The following is a 19,263-nucleotide window of genomic DNA, read 5'->3' on the forward strand; positions in this document are numbered from 1 at the left end:
TGTGCATCTGTCTGCTTTGTTGCTTGACCAGCTCAGAATATGTTCATATACAGCGTGTGCGCATGCAGGTGTACACACACAATACACACCTCAGAAAAAAAGCTCCATCTGTCGCAGTAAAAACGTCAGTGCAGTGTAGATCTTCCCTCTATGAATGGCTAATTAAAGAGGAGACGGTGGTGTTTAGTGGTAATGGGGGTGGTGGTGACATCCCACTGCTCGCACAGAGCCGTGATAGGAATGCACACAAATACACAACAGGAATTATTCTGCTGCTCTCAAAGCCGTGGGAGGACATGGCAGCAATTACAATTGTCTGGCAGAGGAGAGTTTGCAAAACATAGGACCTCACTGAGAAGTGACTCAAATAAGGAACTTCAATTAATGGGGAATAGAATCCAATTAAAAAAATTCACAGCACCCCTGAAGCCTGTGGAGTTTAATAAATATTTCCTACAGCTCATACCCAAGTTGGAAGGAAAAACATGTTCACTAAGATGAAGCTCGTGGCTGAATGGAGGAATGAATCTTTTAGGTCCTGTGTGACTGACTGAAAAAAACAGTGAAAGAAAATAGAAAGCGGACAGCATGTCTCAGACTTCAGTCATTTGTATTTCACTCTCACAGAGCTGTGCCCCAGAGAAAAGGGGAAAAAAAAATGCCTCCACTGTCCAAAGGTTTTTGAAAAATTTCAACACTATGCCAGAGTCTAGAAAAGTGCCCTAACTTTAAATTGTGTTTTCCTTTTAACACAAATTATGTTACCGGTTTTTTTTTTTTTTTTTTTTTTTAATATGGACAGAATTAGCTCCCTCTGAAAGTAATTTTTGTGCATATATTTAAAATAAAATCACATCCACACAGAAACCCACTAACATATATGTTTGTGCACCACATAACGTGAAGTTAATTACCGCACGACTGACTCATTTTACAGTCATGGCGCTCATTTTGGGGCAGGAACACTAAATAAATCCCCTTTGGAGTTTTAGCTGTAAAACAATACTCTTCCTATCATGGAAGCTGTGTGTTGTATATTTACAGAACACGAGAAAAAGCAGACCCATTCTCACAGATGTTTACAACATATACTTACAATACCAAGCATGCATTGACATGGACACCATAATGACACACTGAGACATTCCTGCTATTGTGGAAAGCAGTCCTCACTCTTACTCTCCACTCTCTCCCCCTCCAACTCTATAAAATGTCTTCAGTTTGTGCAAATCGCTTTTTGAAATCAGAACTTTCTGCAACAGTTTTGTCTCCCTTCGGTAGCTTTCAGGATATTTCTTTTGAATTACTGATCTTGTTCACAGGGCTAGAACATATTTCAATTTATTTAAATTAATATTTGCTTCAATGAATATAACCTACAAAGTTTACAAGCACTTTGTTGACTGCTCGAGGGACATTGGGGACATATAAAGTTGAAGATGGCAGAGGTCAAATTCAGAAATAAGTGTAAATAACATTTGTCCTTTAGAGATTATATATTGGTAGTATTGAAATGGATGCATTAGAGTGACTGGGCTAATGTATTTTAGGTAGTTATATATTTTTACTTTACTCAATTTTGAGTGTTCATATGCATGCTTACTTAGTGTATTATGTACATAAAGTGCCACACAGGAGTAGTTAATTGGATTTTTTTTTTTCCACACCAAATGTCTCAAACTGTCATCTCTAATTCAATGGTTCTCCAGCTCACTAATTATTTGCAACTAAAGAGCATCACCTTGTGGTTTCAGATAAAACAGCATCGCACAGCTGCAGACAGCATCATCCCTGAAATCCCTGGAAGGGCAGAGGAACTAAAATTAACATACTTTCATTAAAGAAAAATGCAGAAAACATGTTCTTAATTATGTCTACATCCCACTATAGCACATATTCCGACTTTTCAAATGAAAAAAAAAAGACAATTATGGAATGCAGCTTGATGTCTTTTAATGATAATGGTTTGCACAGTTTCACAGTAGCCCCAGTATCATCTGTTTACATGGTCAGTTAAGTTAACCATACAGCGATTGTCACATTGTAGTTAAATTGTAACAGCTTTGCAGAGTGAATGTTACCGAAAGAGTAAGACAACAAGACTTTTTAAAGTGGTAGTAGCAAAAAGTCTCCAAAGAAAACCTCCCGGACATCAATCACGATAGAAGGTAAGTTTAAAACGAACCTTCAGATGCAATCAAACACCCACTGAAAAAGGATAAAAGAAGATAAAAATGGAAATAAAATAAAAATAATAAAAAAATCTTGCAGATTAACTGTAAAGACACAAATATATATATAAAGCTATACAACTCTATACAATGTTGCATATAAAGCCGACCTGAGAAAAACGAAAATACAAAAACCAAGAAAACCAAGATGCAGTTTAAATATAGGTGAAAGTATCAGTGTTGACACCCGCAGTTGGCATTAAAGTGGAAGGAAAGCTTGTCCTTTCACTCACCATCTCCCTTCCTCAGATTTGTCATATTCTTAGTATTTACTGCAATGTGAATGAATTCTTTATATTTCAGCATTCTTGGAAAGAAAAAAAAAAAAATCATAATATTAAATAAAACTTCTATTTAACAGTAACTTGAGACATATTCACTTTAAGGCACATCTCTGAATTCCTCACATTGGTCAGCATTGACTGTTTGAATCTAACTTAACTTGCTATGACTTAAATAGGAAAACCTGCATATCACATTTTGTCACTACATCTGATACTGCGAATTCAAGGGCTTGAGACATCCAGAAAAATAAATACAATTAGTTTAGAAAGTTAAACAAACTTGGGTCTGTCAACGATAAAGCTAAATACCCTAAAACTCACAAGTGCAAATACATGGGACCAGTACAGAGCGTACAGAGCATCAGAGAAGAATAACTTATAAGGGAACTCTTAGAAAGTAGAAAACTGAGCTAAAATAAAGCATGTTCACATCCTTGCTGTTGCCTCCATTTATGTCCTTTGGTTTTAGAGAAACTTACTAGACTGCTAAAATATTCGGTGGATTTCTTGCCGTTTTAACTAACCATGAAGACTCAAAACTTAAGATTAAAAATCTAGGAAAAAAGAAAGAAAACGTGCAAATAAAGAAAGAGACAGCAGATCAAAACATGGCATCAAAAAAAGCCTGTATCAAGCATTATTCTGTTTCTTTTCTGTCAAAGCCTCAAGATGATGCTTTCATAACTCTCACATAAAAGTCAGACACGTGTTTCCCCGAGTTGTGAGGACCACATTCTTTCAAAGACAATTAATCCTGGAGGAGAGGAGGAGAAAGCGGGAGAAGAGAGATTAGGTAACGTTCAGTCTTTTCAACTGAGCACCGGCATCAGGCATCATTAGCAAAGTAAGCACTTTGAGCCAGACGTGACTGTGGTGAACCACAGACAGATGGGCTGAAGTACCAGAAAACTTTTTCAAGCCAGTAATGAGGAAAACTGTGACCAGTGGTTGACAGCTTTAGGAGTGAATCATGCTGTCCCAATATTTCAGTGTGACATTTTAATTGGTTATGGTTTAAAAAAAAAAAAAAGAATAACTACTTAAGTGTTTCACCACACATGTACATCCTAATCATGGATTATCAATCGACAATTTTGCCACGTTTAAAGACTTTCAACTGGACCAAGTTTATTTCCAGTCATTGCAGTGGTACCAGAAGCAACAGTCGGTCATCCTGACATTGTAGTGTCAGGATATACCTGTTGCTGTCAACAGGACCACTTCAGTCAGTGGTGTTCTTCAATAGTGACGATTTGATTGCGCCCATATTACATGAGGTGCAGGTTGTTATCGTGAGTCTTCTTTCATAAAATATATTCAATCTTTTGTGGAACAACTCAATACTCACAACTCCACAGGTGGTGTTTTCTCTTCCCAGCCCGTCAGGTGGGGAGCTGGCTGGAAGAGGCTGCATTGTGCTGTTTTCGTTCTCTGTCAATATTTGGCTTCCCAACATTTTCCTCTGTTATATAAAGAAAACTTCATTACTGAGCAGATCAATTAAAAGAAAAAGAAGCTTTCAGATAAAACTTGCTCAAGAAGTCCACTGGGGTGCAACTACACCCATTACGTCTGGGAAAAGTCATTGAATTAGTTTTGTTGCTCTCCACAATGATTTTACATTCATTCAGTGTCCAAAATCGGTTTGTTGCTGCACTTACGCCTTATAAAGAAGATGATTGCAAAAATACCTTTCCTTTATCGTAAAACTTTGAATATTTGCTTACATGTGTTTTTGTTCTACTAGTCCAAAAAGTGAATAATAGCATTGCTGGTAATAAAATGAAGGCCTGATAAGTAACGTCTATCAGCACCGGAGTACTGTCAACAAACCTTGATAATTCCACCCAAAGAGCGTGAGCGCCAGTGTTTCCTGCTGAACGCTGTCCGAGAGTCGGACGAAGGCGTCAGCGCGGGCTGCTTTTCAAACTACACAAAACAAATACACCACATTATGCGCTGGTTAGATCAGACTTATGAAAGAAGTTTGTCTGCTCTTTCTCCTCACAATGGATGCACGACGCTACCTGTCTGATGAGTTTCTTCTTTTTGGCCGACTCGGGCATGTTGTTGACCTGCTGGTACAGCTCTCTGAGGGCAGACTCCGTGTAACTCTGAGTCTCTGACGATTTGACGGTGCTGCTGACCTCACCTGTGATTGTTGTCATGGAGGGAGCTGTTACCGCCGCAACAGGCTCATCTTTGGTCCCAGAACAGAGCGTCAAGTCACCCTAGAAAGGTTTGGACATAACATACGACGAGATATTTCAAAAATCGGTTATCTCGCTGAAACAACTAATGCTGTTCAAAAGAAGCAGAGACAAGAAAACATGTACAGTTGAGTGACTCAAACTTGTGAACAACAAACAAATAGCTCTAAAATCTGAATACTTCTTAAGTTTTATTTCAGAGTCCTTTGAAAATCATTCTTTTAAATGTTGGTAGATACTAGCCTCTCCATGTTCTGTATTTAGACATAAAGTATGTCAAATTAACCATATGCTGAAGTTACTGGATTCAAAAGTTAGCAAAGACAAAGAGCCATTGTGGGAACTTTGAAAATAGCCTCATCAGTAAATGTAATGAAGAGTTAACTGCACCTCTTAAAATGAAAAAACGTTGTTAGAAATAGAAGACGAAGAGCAAAAACACTTACATTTGACTGAAGAGTTTTTGATCCTATGAAGTGTAAGTGGGCGTATTCTTTGATATACACAGGTGCCTTCAATGAAAGTAAAAATGTGCATTAAATCCTCTGATGAAAGACCATTGTAAACAATGAATTTTGACCATCACCATTTCTATGCATTCAATTATATTAAATAGTTCAAGGTATAAATTACCATTTCCACCTCAAACTGCAGCAGGGTTATTATTACCCTTCATAGAAACCACTTGCCATGGTCATGTCCAGTTGCTTGGCAAAAGCCATTGTTTAGATGCCTATTAACACGCAGGTTGCCATTTGATGTGCTAAAGAGAGCTAGATTTGATAGGAGAAAGCTAGAAAGCTGCCCAAAATAATCCGCTCTTTTCTTTAATAATTTAGCTGCACACAAAGGTGGGTAATTTTTTTTTTTTTTTTTAAATCAGCTGCGCACTTGCTGGGACCGGACCAGCCACAGCACGCTCTAATACGCACCCTGAATGACAGGCACACAGACAGGACCAGGACAGAGGCAGACAGGGTCAGTAGGAACTTTAATTTTTTTTTTATAAACAGTCGATTGAGAAACAAAAACGTATTTTTCTTCAGCAATAATGACATTGTTTAATATGTTACTTATTTTACTGTTGTTATTTGTTTGTTGTAGCCAACAGTTTGGAGGAATTCTAAACTATATTTGACCTTTTCAATCTGTAATTATATAGCCTAAAGAAATTGTGGAATTAATGAACCCCCTCAGTTTTTCTGCTCCACATATCTGGAACAAACTCCCAGAAAGCTGCAGGTCTGCTGAGACTCTCAGCTGCTTCAAATCAAGATTGAAGACTTTTCTGTTTGCTGCTGCCTTTAATTGAACCAGACTCAAGGATGTTGATCAATTTCCTGCATTTTATTATTGTATTTTATTTCTTAAACTGCGCTACAACTTTTATTCTATTTTTTAGCTTGTTTAATGTTTTAATGACTGTTTTTAATGCTTCGATCAATGTTCTTAATTGTTTTTAAATTTGCTTTTCCTTTGCCAGATGTTTTGATGCTTTAAATGGTTTTATGTGAAGCACTTTTAATTGCCTTGTTGTTGAAATGTGCTATACAAATAAACTTGCCTTGCCTAAAAAGCTGAATTTGAAATATGTATTTTGTCATATATTACTCTTTTTTCTTTCTTTTTTTTAAATGATGAAAAGGAACAACTTAGCTGCTTCCTACACGTTGCATCACTTTGCCTGCTGACACTGTTGCTGCAGGTGGTAAAAATTACCCCCCTGCGGTTCTTGAGCTATAGAAATGCTGGCAGGTCTATAATCAAAGCTGTCAATGTTCCATTTTAAAGGGTGCATTGAGTTTGCTGTACATGAAAGTGAATAAAGAACAATCAAGTCCAGACGATATTTATTTGGACAAGTACACATTTTGCTTTTCAGACTCTGTGCACAACTTATTTGAAATCAAATAATGGATTTAACTCCAGGTCTCAGCTTTAATTTGAGTAGGTATTGTCAAAGCAGTGTTGAAGGAACTGTATGTGAGACATATAATGCATAGTGTGATATAAAAGCAACAGTTGAGTATATTCTAAAAAAAACACAGGCGCGATCAGTCACACTGCAAAATAAAAAAAAATGAACAAGTACTCTGAAGCGCACGGGTCTTAAGGATTACCTGAAAATAATTTTCTATGGTGAAGAAAAACAAAACAACAAAAAAAACCTTTATGACCACACAAGTCAAGAGTCTCCTCAAGAATGTAGGCTACCATTTTTCTTGTCAGTGGTCTAGAGAACACTTTATGAATGTGACATCAGAGGACTCACCACAACATGCAAACTCGTGATGAGCCTCAAAGCACAATACACAACCGGACTGATGACACAAACATCAAGAAAGAACCCTACTGACAGAAAGAGAAAAGAGTGGCGAAAACAAACCCAGCTTGTGACCAAAGCATACCAGTTTATCTGTCAAACATGGTGACAGATCTGTTATGGTTAAGGTGTGTCAGGCTGCCAAAATAACTGGCACCCTGGACATAATTTCACTGCTGACTGAAGCCACAGGATGAATGCAGACAGGAGCACTCTGTATACTCACATTCAGCCTCATGCATCAAAACTCACTGGACGAGTTTTCATCATTCAGCACGACAACAATCCTAAAAACACCACCAAAGTAACCAAAGAGCTTTTAAAGGTAAAGGCGAGCTGTATTTAACTGGCGGAGTAAATCCGTCTGACTGACCATGCGTTTTACTTTAAGACCAGACAAAAGGCAGCGAGACCTCACAACAAGAGTGAGCTGAAGCTGTATGCAGTGAAAGCTTGGGAAACAATCAACAGGAGAGAAACAAAACACCTGCTGTTGGCTATGTATCAAAGACAACATTTTTCTAAAAACATATTAAGTATGATAATCTGTCCAGTTACTTCCAAAAGTTTGGACACTGTGTGTTAAAAGAGCCGTCTCTCTCACCTACTTATTTCTGTCCGAAATATATAATAATATGTAAACCTACTCCAATCCAAATTATATTTTTTTGAATTGCAATCTGAATGCGCTGAAGCAAGCGAGCATGAAGAACAAATATAAACATCACAATGTCCCAAAACCATTCATCAATCATCAGGATGAAAAAGGTTGTTGATTGCAGGACATTTAAATAGCTTTGATTGATGTTTCTTTCACGTGCAAATTAATCATATTCAAATGTGTTGTAACCCTGGCAACAACAGCAGTTATCATAATAGGTGCATTTATTAAAGAGATAAGCATTAAATTAAAAAAAAAAAAAAACATCCTAAAAACCTGGTTGCGAAACACTGCATATTTATCTATTGAAATGACATCGAATAGGAGACCTAGTTCATTTTATTATTTGTGCCCATGTGGTGTGTTCCCGAAGCACTCGGCTATCGGGTCACCTGTCTTTTATTTTGACACGACATTAAACTTCACACCTTATGTTGATAGTTTATAAATACTCAAAGCAACAGTTAGAAATAAGAAATTGATTCAAAAGAAGACGACTGTGAAGCTGCTTACCTTGAACAGTTTTTGTGAGTGCCTGATGAGGAATGCTACGCCGTTATTGAGCTTGTCTATGTTTCCCTGAAGATCACTTGCCATCACCTACAATAAAAAAACAAAAAACAAAACAGCAATTCAGGAAAACTGTTAGTCATTGTTGACTTGACTGCAAACATAGTTGATATAAATGTAAGAGAGTTGGAGGGTAGAATAAAATGAACTTTAGCTCCGTACATTTTTGGGCCAAATGATGTGTGGAGCGAACATTGTGGCTAAATTGATAGCAGACATCTTGTTGATGTGCTGATTGCGAGCGGTGTGGTACAGCAAGTCCAGCAGCAGCTTCAACAAGGTGCGGTTGGCCGGCGGGAGCAGCATGAAAAGCAGCTGAAACACCTCAATCTGGCGTTCCTTATCTGCTACATTCGTCTTTTCCCCCATTTCATCAAAGCAAGTCAATTCTGGACACAGCAGAAAAAGGAATTATTACAACAGGGCAAAGTGATCCGAACGTCATTTAATCTCGAGTCACGACAAGAATCTGTGCGAAGTCAACAAACACCTGCAATCTTCAGGTGAGCATGATAGTGTCTGTGTGTGAGCAGGGGCTCCGGCAGCTCTCCCAGGTACGCTTTGAGCAATGTGGCTGCATCATTGGGGTGGAAGTCGCCTGTCTCTAGATCTATCTCTGCCCCGGTGTTCAGCATCTCCCTCAGGGCTGCCTGCCGCAAGCTGTGGCCTGGCACACGGAACAGCCCCTCCACATGAAGGTCTAAGAGGTGGGAGAGAAAGATGGAGAGCGACATCCAAAGAGGCGGGGGCGGGGGAGGGGGCGGGGCGGGGGGGGGGGGGGGCGTAGGCGGGTACACACAGAGTGAATAAGACACAGGGAGGCAAAAACACAGAGGCGAGGAGCGATATGGAGTGAATGAAATGGAAGGAGGGAGACAGCAGGAGCAAAGTGCTTTCAAATAAATTATTGACGTAAGCATTTGCTCCCAGTGTCCACTTTCAGGGAATGACATCATTGCTTTCTAGAAATAAACCATGACCTCATGCTTAATTCCTTGCTCTTTAACAAAGTTTGAGAACAAATATTTTTTGAATTTTTTTTTACAAATTAGTATAAAAGTATTTTCCGAGTTCGTTAAAGCAATTTGAGTTGAAAGGGTCTTTGACATAAACTGTTACAGTCGGGGATAAGTCGCTTCTGGCAGTTCAAGCATGCAAATGTATGTAGTCATGATATCACAAACCGCTTTGGATGAAAGTGTATTTAGCATGTCAGAAGATATGCGGGCATATGAAGCGATACTCACTTTTACTGAGGTATTCAATGAGCTGATAGATCTGAGCTATCCCTTCTTCAGTCAACGGTGCACCAAAAACTACTCCTTTGTCTGAAAGGCATCAAATAGCACAGTAAGATTGTCTGTAGCCTTTGCATTTAATCTGTCGCACTCCAGTATAACAACATGTTACCCAATATACAAGAGCTAAAGGCCACATTATGCTGACAACAAGACAACTTTGGAAAATAAACCTAAAATAGACAAGACACTCAAAAGACTGTCTTCCCTCTGCATGTCTGATGTGGAGATTTTTACTCTAGACTCTGCGTCATGACGAAATACTTAACTGAATATGTTTGAACTGGCAGAGCAAAGTAATGTGATGATGCCCTGGTTACTTAGCTGTTGGAAAATTAGATTGGCATTAGCTTGTCAAAGTATAGGGGGGAAAAAAAACACAGAAATGACAAAAGTTATGAGCATGTTAATCAGTTAAGTAAATAGGCCTTAGTTGAAGATTTACTATTGATTATAAACGTAATAAAAAAAATAATTAAAATGGTCCTTTGTCGTTTCCCACAGCTCAAAGTGATGACATTAACATTCAACTGTTATGTCAACCAGCCCAAATCTCAAAGACAATCTCCGTCTATATTATAGATATATAATCTATTTATTCATTTTAAATAGGGAGGCAGGGGGAGTGGCGCTTTTTTGTTTTGTTTCATAATGAAAATGACACAAACAAATACTCGATGATGGTAAATGATATGTTGATTGATTCACGAGCTAATAATTTCAATCCTAGCGGAGCTACATTACAGATCTGACAAAAGTGTTGAATAATAAAGAGCTATGAGAGGTTTCAAAGATTAAACACTAAAGGATAGTGTTTATTTCAAAGGTTAAACACGGTCACCTTTGCGTTTGAGGAAGCTGAAGGAGCGGAGAAAGACACTTGAGGACGGGACCCTCGGGTCCGACTCTCCCGTCAGCTGGGCAAACTCATCCCCAGGCAGATCAATGAGTCGACTAATATTGCTGAGCAACAAATCCGTGAAGGTCTGCGGCTGCTCGTGTCTCAGTTTCTCCACAAAGAAGTCCGGGTTGAAGATGACAGGCTGGTTCGGCTTCGCTTGACTGATGAACACGCTGCATTTTGTCTCACTGTTAAAAAAAGAAAAGAAAGAAGAGAAACACAGATACTGTCAGCTGAAGATCATATTTAAACTTAGTGAACTAATAAAGCTAAAAAAAAAAATGTACCAGTTAAATCAGACAAAAGTGATCCGTAATATGGATTATTGGATAAACGACAACTAATATTAGCATCAATTGTTGCTAGGTTAATTTAAGCTACGTTGGGCTGGCGCTAACTGGCAACGTAAGTCACAATACAAAGTGGTGAAAACAGCACTAGTCATCCCGGGACAGTACAGGTTGTATCGTAGCGTTATAACGTCCTATTCTGAAGACATATTCAACAAAAAAGTCCGTACCATCTGCCCAGTTTGCGATTGTTTTGGGGGTCGTTTTTAGTCGCCATCTTCGTTTTGAATCTTCCGCTGATTCCCCTGTCGCCCCGCCCCCCCGTGTGCTGATTGGCCGACATATACGTACGTCACGACCGTTGAAGAGTGTGCACGTTGTTTTGGGCGAAGCTCTTTGTACACCTGACAGCCTACTTATTACCTTTAAATCTACTGCATAGGCCTATATATTTTTTTTTACAAATAGCAGAGTTTTAGGGCCCGAGCACCGATGGTTCGAAAGCCCTATTGTTCTTCAAGGATTTATTATTCCACGTTATTATTATTATTATTCTCTGTAAACAACTGAATTTTTGGAGGCTTTATCATATTCAAAAACAATTTTTTTTTGTAAGACCAATGACAAAGGGGGGATTTGAACAACACACCTTCAAATTGAGAGGCAACAGTACTAACCAATTTGCATTGTCATAAATCTTTGGCTCACTGCAACCTATAACTCCACTGTTCATAAATATTCATTCAAATGCGACCAAAATTGCCGCGGACATTCTTTGGATAGTAGATATATATGTTTTGAGGGGGGGTCTGCAGTGATATTAAATATATTCCTGTAATGTGTAGTGCATGCAAAACTTTTTCAATTTCTTCAAATGTTTCACCTTCACTAAAAGTTGAACCCGCATATCACTGCTTGCAGTTTTAATTGTGATTGTTTTTTCTTTTCTTTTTTTGCATATTTGGTCAATGCAACAAGAGTTGATAAAGTAGCATATCATTAAGATGACATGGTGCATTTGAAAACACTTATTTGCTCTTCCAACAGACACAGAGCACCATTTACATTTAAAACATTAACATTCATTTGGTGTTGAGTTTATGTGAACCAGATGGTCGTCAAATATGTATTTCTCATTTCGAATGAACGAAGTAAAATCTTAATGGCAATTCAGTCATCCTATCCATCCATGCAGAGTTGGATAATATTTCTTTGTGGGTTCTTTGTCTGGTTTACCTTTCTGTTTTTTCATCCAAGGACCTTTTGTTCTCATTAAACTAGTCTTTTAGTTTGCACGTGTCATGCACTTGGATCCTCTGAGAACAGTGGCAATGTTTTGGTACTGGACTACAAGACACACTCTGTGCAGCTCAGACTTTAGAAAATCTATTATTAATTGATAACTCCTTTCAAAAATGTTTTTTCGAAGAGTCAAATTCAGGATTGTCGGCCAGTGCACGTTATTTACTAAGCCACATCATTGTTTTCATTTAAGTAATAGAGTACACACCATGACTGTTGCACATTTTTTTGTGTCTATAGGTAACTCAGAGTGACAGGGAATCCAGTGAGGGAACCTATAAGGACCCTAATTAGTAATGGTAATTACTCGGCCAAAGTATCTCTGACCAGGATCTAAAAAATTCTAACAAAAACTGGGGGAAAGTAAAATTCTTCCCAGAGAGGCACACACATAATCAATTTCTTGATGCTTGGAATCAATTATTTGCACCGGATAATGAGAAGCACCCATAGACTGCTACTGTTTACGGACATTTTAACACTGTTGCTCATATATTCATCAGGTTTTACAGCTAAAGGTCAGCTTGTTATTGCACTTTTAGATGAAGAAAATGGCTGCCAGACTTTTTTTTTTTATACATGGTTTTAGATTGAAAAGCGAAAATATGAAAAGAAACACATGGAGAGGGGAAACAGTATTTTCTATTCTTGGATATAATTGACTGCAATTCATATTACTAAACTGAGAGGGGGTCAGCAGCCCAAATCCTTTAGCTCTAAATTGTGTCCCTCCTGAGGGGCAACAAAGCTAAGAAATTCTGCAGCTATTTCATAGTGGTGAAGCAAATTGACATCAGTTGTGCATTTACTTTTCATGTCTGCAGCTTTCCTAAATTAGTTGTTGTTGGTAGGCTTAGTTGGTCACATTCAATTCATAATTTATTCTGCTCTTGGTTGTTTTGACAACACGGGATTTTTCCACTCCACTTCCCTTCACTCAACACCACATTGAGATATTTGGCAAAATTAGGTATTTTAATAACACACAAAACACACCAAGATTTAAAAGGATCTGAAATGTAGATCAGAAACATACTCTGTGCCAAAATCTACAGACAAACCGAATCAGTATGTTTAAAAACCTAACCAAGTTAGAATACGGTAAAACACATAACTGTCATTACACTGTCAGCAAACAACACATATGACTCATCCAGGACAGTAACCTACTATTTCACAAGCACTGTGTCAAGCTGATCCAAGGACCAGACAAGAACATGTCCTTTTTAGTCCCAGCATTTTCTCCATTCCTCGTTCTCCTGACTTAAAAATGAATGGATATCTGAAGGTTATATTATCAGCAACACACCTAAATAATAATCTTGAACAAAATGTATTTCAAACAGTATATTAACAACATAGTAATAAATATATTTTGGTCATGCAGAATCACACCTAATATAAGAGTAGAATTTATTCATACATTAAGTCTCCTGGGATGTGTCCTAATAATGTACGTTTCACTGCACTGAACATAATTGTTTTCTATAGCGCGACAAAAAAACTGAAATATCACATAACAGTAAAATACAGGGTAATTCCACCTATTTTCTAGACACGGTAAACATTTTTAGTTTATAAAAAAAATACCTGCTTTTAGTAATTTTTCTGATATCAGCTGAACTCTGAAATATCCTTTGGGTAATGAAATCAAAATAAAGAAAGCAAAAAAGGAACGGACAAAAATGACTTTCTGTTTTTACGTCCCGTGGTTACAAATTTGTAGAGCATGAAGGAGTAATACACATTATTTAGAGTGCTTTTTGTTGCTGCTCATGTTGAAAGGCGCTTTTATGGCTCTCCCCATCCCTGTGATCAGATTTGTTTGTTAGCGTATTACTCTTTGTCTTCTCTCTTGCTGGTGTGCTTGCTTCTTTGCTCGAGCCTCTCGGCCTCAGCATAATTCCAGTAGCAGCGAGGTCTGAGCCTAGCCAGAGTTCTCCAGCACGCCCTGCGGAATGTGTGGGAAGAAATACAGAACAACAGCGGGTCCAGAGCGCCGTTGATATACCACAGTGGAAGTGACAAGTACGATTTCAGGATGGTGTAGACAACGAGGACTGTGTCGGACCACACAACCGCGTAGACCTGCATCAGCGACGAGGCAATGTCTGGGAAGTTACAAACAAAAAATGCCACTACGACTGCACCTGGAAAAGAAAATGCAGATGTTGATAGCTCACAATGTTTAAATGACCATTAATACTATGTCAATAAAATAAAGGGCATTCATTTGTATGTTTAGTGTAAATCCATGGCATTTCAGACTCAGAAGTCCAATCTGTCTTTGTTGAAGCATTTAATTCAAAACTATGTTTTTGCAGTCATTGTCTATTAAAATCCAATCATTTTAAATGCCTACTAGACTCTTTTACCAATAATATGATGACAGCTCTTCATGAAAGACTTTGCAGATGCTCACACAAAGACGATTCCAGGTTCAACCACCAAAACACCAACTGCAGTGTTTTGGTGGCTTGGTGAGTTTCTTTACTACTTTGTTGAGTAACTTTTTGCACTTCAAACAATGGCGATTGAAACTGAGTGGATCATGTTGGAGTTGGTGCTATTAAATGTTGAACAGTTACTTTTACTGAAATTACTGCAACGCAGAAAAGAGAGACAACGTCGGAGTAGATGGTATGTACGACCATTGAACCAATTAAGGCAGAAAGAGGGGGGATTTTCTTTGCTTGTCCGACAACTGAAATATGTAAATGACAAAATGTTACCAAGTGGACCAATCACAGTTGCTGCAGTTGACATGTAATTACACTTCTGAAGATGACTGTGTCAGGCTCCGGTGTTGGGTATGCTGCTGCGACACCAACAGACTTAACAAAGTGGTTAAGAAGGCCGGCTCCACAATTGGGTGCCAATTGGACAGTCTGGAAAAGGTGGTGGAGAGGAGGACGCTGAAGAAATTATTATCCATATTGGATAATCCTGACCACCTTCTCCACCACCTGCTGCAGGGACATCAGAGCACTTTCTCCAAAAGACTCCTCCAGCTCCGCTGTCACAAGGACCAATACAGGAGATCATTTCTGCCCGCTGCAATAAGACTATACAATAAATCACCTCTGGCAAAATCCATCACACAACAATAACACCGTTGCACTGTTGGTTGTTTGTTTGTTTGTTTGTTTAAATCTTTGCACTGTTGTTTAGTTAGTTTAATTTAATATTATTCTATTTTGATTGTGTATATTGTGCATTTTTTAATTTGTATATATCTATAAATGCTGCTGTAGAAAAAAAATTAATCAAGTATCTATCTATCTATCTATCTATCTATCTATCTATCTATCTATCTATCTATCTATCTATCTATCTATCTATCTATCTATCTATCTATCTATCTATCTATCTGTCTGTCTGTCTGTCTGTCTGTCTGTCTGTCTGTCTGTCTATCTATCTATCTATCTATCTATCTATCTATATAGATTTTACGCTGAAGTATAAACTACACTTAAGTCCTTCATGAGATTCACAGTGCCTATTTTCAAGACATAAACAGGGTTTTGTTATTTTCCATGGCTCACCCATGAGTTGCAGGGCTCTTTTTTCATTTAAAAGTAGCTTTCCATTCTGATGACACTGGATATCTCGTCTCCCTTCTGGATCTGGTCGCGTGAGACCCATGTTTCTCCGTTGACGACCATTTCTTCTCAGATAGAGCAGAATGAGCATATAAAGAGTAAAGATGGAGACCAGCGGGACCTGTGGTTGGAGAGGCATAGGCCTATTGAGTGCCTGTATTATATGGAAATGAGCAAACCCAATCTGTTTAATATCACTCATCTCACCAGGAAGAAAAACCCTGCTCTCAGGAGTAAGGCTCCTTTGTAGATGTGTGCTGGATCCGGCTCTGTCATCTCACACATGGTGGAGACATGAAAGGCATCTTCTTGAGTCTTGGCAGTGTAATCCAGGATGCAGGCACGTGCCTGGTCATAGACCAGAGCAAATGGCACGGCTGAGACCAGAGAAATAATCCATACTAAAAGAAGACATGGCATTCGATACTTCTTTTGAAAAGAAAGGAGAGAAGGTAGAAAAATCAGTTTGTTAGATCTTGTACAACGAATATATTTAATATGATTTTTCGGCGGTAAGAAACAACATGAAAATCGCACCACATATATATATATATATATGTATATATATATACATATATATATATATAACTGGTTGTGTATGTTTTGCATTTTGTGAAAATAGTGGACCCCAATTTCAGTCTGTAGTTATTTTACCTTTCATTCTGGGACACAAATATAGAGCAAGCAAAAGTGAACTCATATTAAACTTTTTTTCTTTCTTTCTGTATGTTTTTAACATGAAAATGCCCTGTTATTGAATACTTTCCAGTCCTATATACAGTATTTCTTTTTTTAATACAAGTCAGTTTGAATTGTTTCTTTGAATAGAAACAACGAATATATTTAATATGATTTTTCGGCGGTAAGAAACAACATGAAAATCGCACCACATAATGACAGCTGTGCTAAAATGGATCAAACATTAATTTTAAACTTTTCCTTTTTTTCCACAGAATGTATGGTGGGGTCACTATATAGGTAGCTCATAAAATGTCACAAAATGTGTCGTATGTTTGTTGTGTTAATACTCAACCTTCAAGCTGGAAACAGACCACATGGTGTGGCAAATGGCTGCATAGCGCTCAGCGGTGAAGGTAACTATAACCCAGCTTGTGGTGGCACAGTACACTTGGCGAACCATGAAGTAGACTTTGCACATTGTTTGGCCCAGCCGCCATGGGTAGCTCTCCCAGTAATACCGATACACAGTTACTGGGATGGTCAACACCTGCATAATGTCTGAGATTTAGAAATTTAAAGAAAGAAAAAGACATCATTTAGCAATTTTGGAAGGATAATGTTCCTTGAAGTAAAAGCATTTTACTGTAGATGTGGTATTTTAAAAGAGCTTCTAAAGTCCATGACAGACAATACTGACTTGAAATAATTCAATCAAATTAAAATTTTACTTGCACGTTCCGTCTGCAGGTTTCAATTAAACATTTTTAATTAAAACATGCAGTGCGTAACTTATCTTGCTGGCAAAAACACAAGCTTACGTGATAAGCGCCACTGTAGCCGACTCTGTCTCTACTGTTGTGTTGGCTGTAAAACAGTGGATACATTTCTCTGTGTCACAAATCTATTGATATTTGGAAAGACTTGGTCGGTGGAAATCTCGGGTGCTCATTGCCCTGTCCAAAGAGCCAGTGCAGGAATGTAATACCTGACGCTAAATTTAAAATGTCTGTTTACTGTTGAAATGTCTGTATGCTGATAGATTTATCTGGCTGTGACAGGTGTCAGCCTTGTGTGCACTCATTTGTCAAGGGCTTGAATGCAACAGATGCTAATTTATAAATGAAAGTCCCGGTTTTAATAAAAACTCTACTTTTTATCCCTCTGCGATGGTGATAGCCAATTGTCCATCCATATGTCCATCAGTCCATCCTATGCTTGTGGTCATAATATCTAAAAATTGCTTTTATGAAATTGCCTTTAATCTGGCACAAACATTAACTTGGTCCCAAGGAACAACTGATTCGATATTGATCACAAAGGTCAAGGTCAGAGTGACCTTATATCCTCCCATGCTTATATCTCAGGAACGTCTGAAGTTAATTCCTTCACATTTAGCAAAATGTTCACTTAGACTTAAGAATGAACTGATTAAATTGTGGTGGCCAGTGGCCAAAAGTCAAGGTCATAGTATCCATCCATCTGTCCTATGATTGTGAATATTATATTTTAGGAAAGCCATGAGGGAATTTAAAAAAATGTGCTACACACGTTCAGTTGGCCTTGAGAATGAAAGGATTTTGAGGGGTCAAAGGTCAATGTGACAGTGACCTCAGTTTTCCTATGCTACTGACCACGAGGAAGACTTTCAGGAATTTTGAATTTATTCAAAATTGGCACAAATATTCACTTGGACTCAATGGGAAACAAATCAATACAATTTTAAAAGGCACAGGTTAAGGTCACTAAGACTTCATATTCATCTATTATTGTAAACTCCATACCTTGGGGACACCTTGAAGGAGCTTCCTCAAATTTCTAGCTTCTTTGCAGCAACGTTTATATTTAAAGCATTGTCTGCTGACATTGCTACAACTCTGTTTTCCTTCAAAGGCTTCACTACATATATGAAATAAGTCTGGACAAACTGAATGTCAGCTTTAACTTGACATACAACTGCAAGGTAGTAATTTTAGTTTATTATTAGGAGTCATTCTGGAGACCATAAAAATGAAAATCTTGGCTTTTCAGTTGCATTTTGTATTTGATGTGTATACTTACATCTTTTTAATTAAAAAAAAAGAGCCAACAAGTTTTAATGTCAAACTTAATCTCATACATATGAAGAGTTATTGTTTAGAGTGAAACTTATTCAATGGATTGGCAATAATTATGTGTACCAGACAAAGTAGGTTTATTAAATTAGAATTTTGGCAGGTATAATGCAATCACTTCTAATGAAATGTAACTTTAACTCAGTGATTACACCTCTGATTGGCAGTCCTGGACATACATACGATGAATAGTAGTACTGCGTACCTGATATAACGAGGCTGAGTAGGTAGAAACGAATGGCACTGACTTTCATATGAGCATCCATTAGGAGGGTGAGTATGCTCACACCATTGAATAAGACCTACAGAGAATTCAGGGAGAGAATTTAGTGGTTTATAATATGAAAACTGGTATAGTTTGCTGTTCTATATATCATTAACACTCTATGACTAGTATTTTTGCTAACTGCTGCTGCTTTACTTTACTTATTTTTTAATCACATTTACAATTCAAAATCCAATAATGAAATTGGCTTGTGTGTCAAGGTTTAGAGTAAATTGAATGTTCATACTCCAAACAAGAAGATGATGCTGTAGAAGATGGTCATGGGGGCAGCAATTGTTAGCGGCTCACTTTTGGTTACACTAATGTCGAGCTGTGGCATCTCACTTGGGCTGACATTACAGCTGAAGAGGAATGAAATCTGGTCTGAGATGTTCATGCTGAGGGAGAAATAAAAAGATGTTACAGAGAAATAGTGTATAAATTCCATAACTGAATTGGACTATGCATAATGGTAATGGGTTTCATTTATTGTATTAAAATATTTACGTTTTCCCTTTTCGAATCAGAGCAGCA

The 19,263-nt window shown here is 37.9% G+C and overlaps 1 protein-coding gene and 1 pseudogene across 1 annotated transcript; both read right to left on the bottom strand.

Moving 5' to 3' along the window:
• Window positions 1–1,943: 1,943 nt before the first annotated feature.
• LOC138195370 (rho GTPase-activating protein 19-like) lies at window positions 1,944–11,078 on the bottom strand. The gene is made up of 11 exons (XM_069144711.1): window positions 10,999–11,078; window positions 10,419–10,666; window positions 9,527–9,607; window positions 8,770–8,979; window positions 8,442–8,668; window positions 8,223–8,309; window positions 5,172–5,237; window positions 4,543–4,746; window positions 4,349–4,444; window positions 3,864–3,977; window positions 1,944–3,269 (listed from the first exon to the last, which is right to left on the bottom strand). Exons 1-11 carry the CDS (start codon window positions 11,043–11,045, stop codon window positions 3,264–3,266), a joined length of 1,386 nt encoding a protein of 461 aa, XP_069000812.1. The 5' UTR covers window positions 11,046–11,078; the 3' UTR covers window positions 1,944–3,263.
• A 2,119-nt stretch (window positions 11,079–13,197) lies between these two features.
• Window positions 13,198–19,126, bottom strand: LOC138194997 (pyrokinin-1 receptor-like; annotated as a pseudogene).
• Window positions 19,127–19,263: the final 137 nt, after the last annotated feature.

This window comes from Embiotoca jacksoni, unplaced genomic scaffold (assembly GCF_022577435.1).
Source record: "Embiotoca jacksoni isolate LCO1_2020_lvr unplaced genomic scaffold, fEmbJac1.0.p SCAF_12, whole genome shotgun sequence".
Taxonomy (NCBI): domain Eukaryota; kingdom Metazoa; phylum Chordata; class Actinopteri; family Embiotocidae; genus Embiotoca; species Embiotoca jacksoni.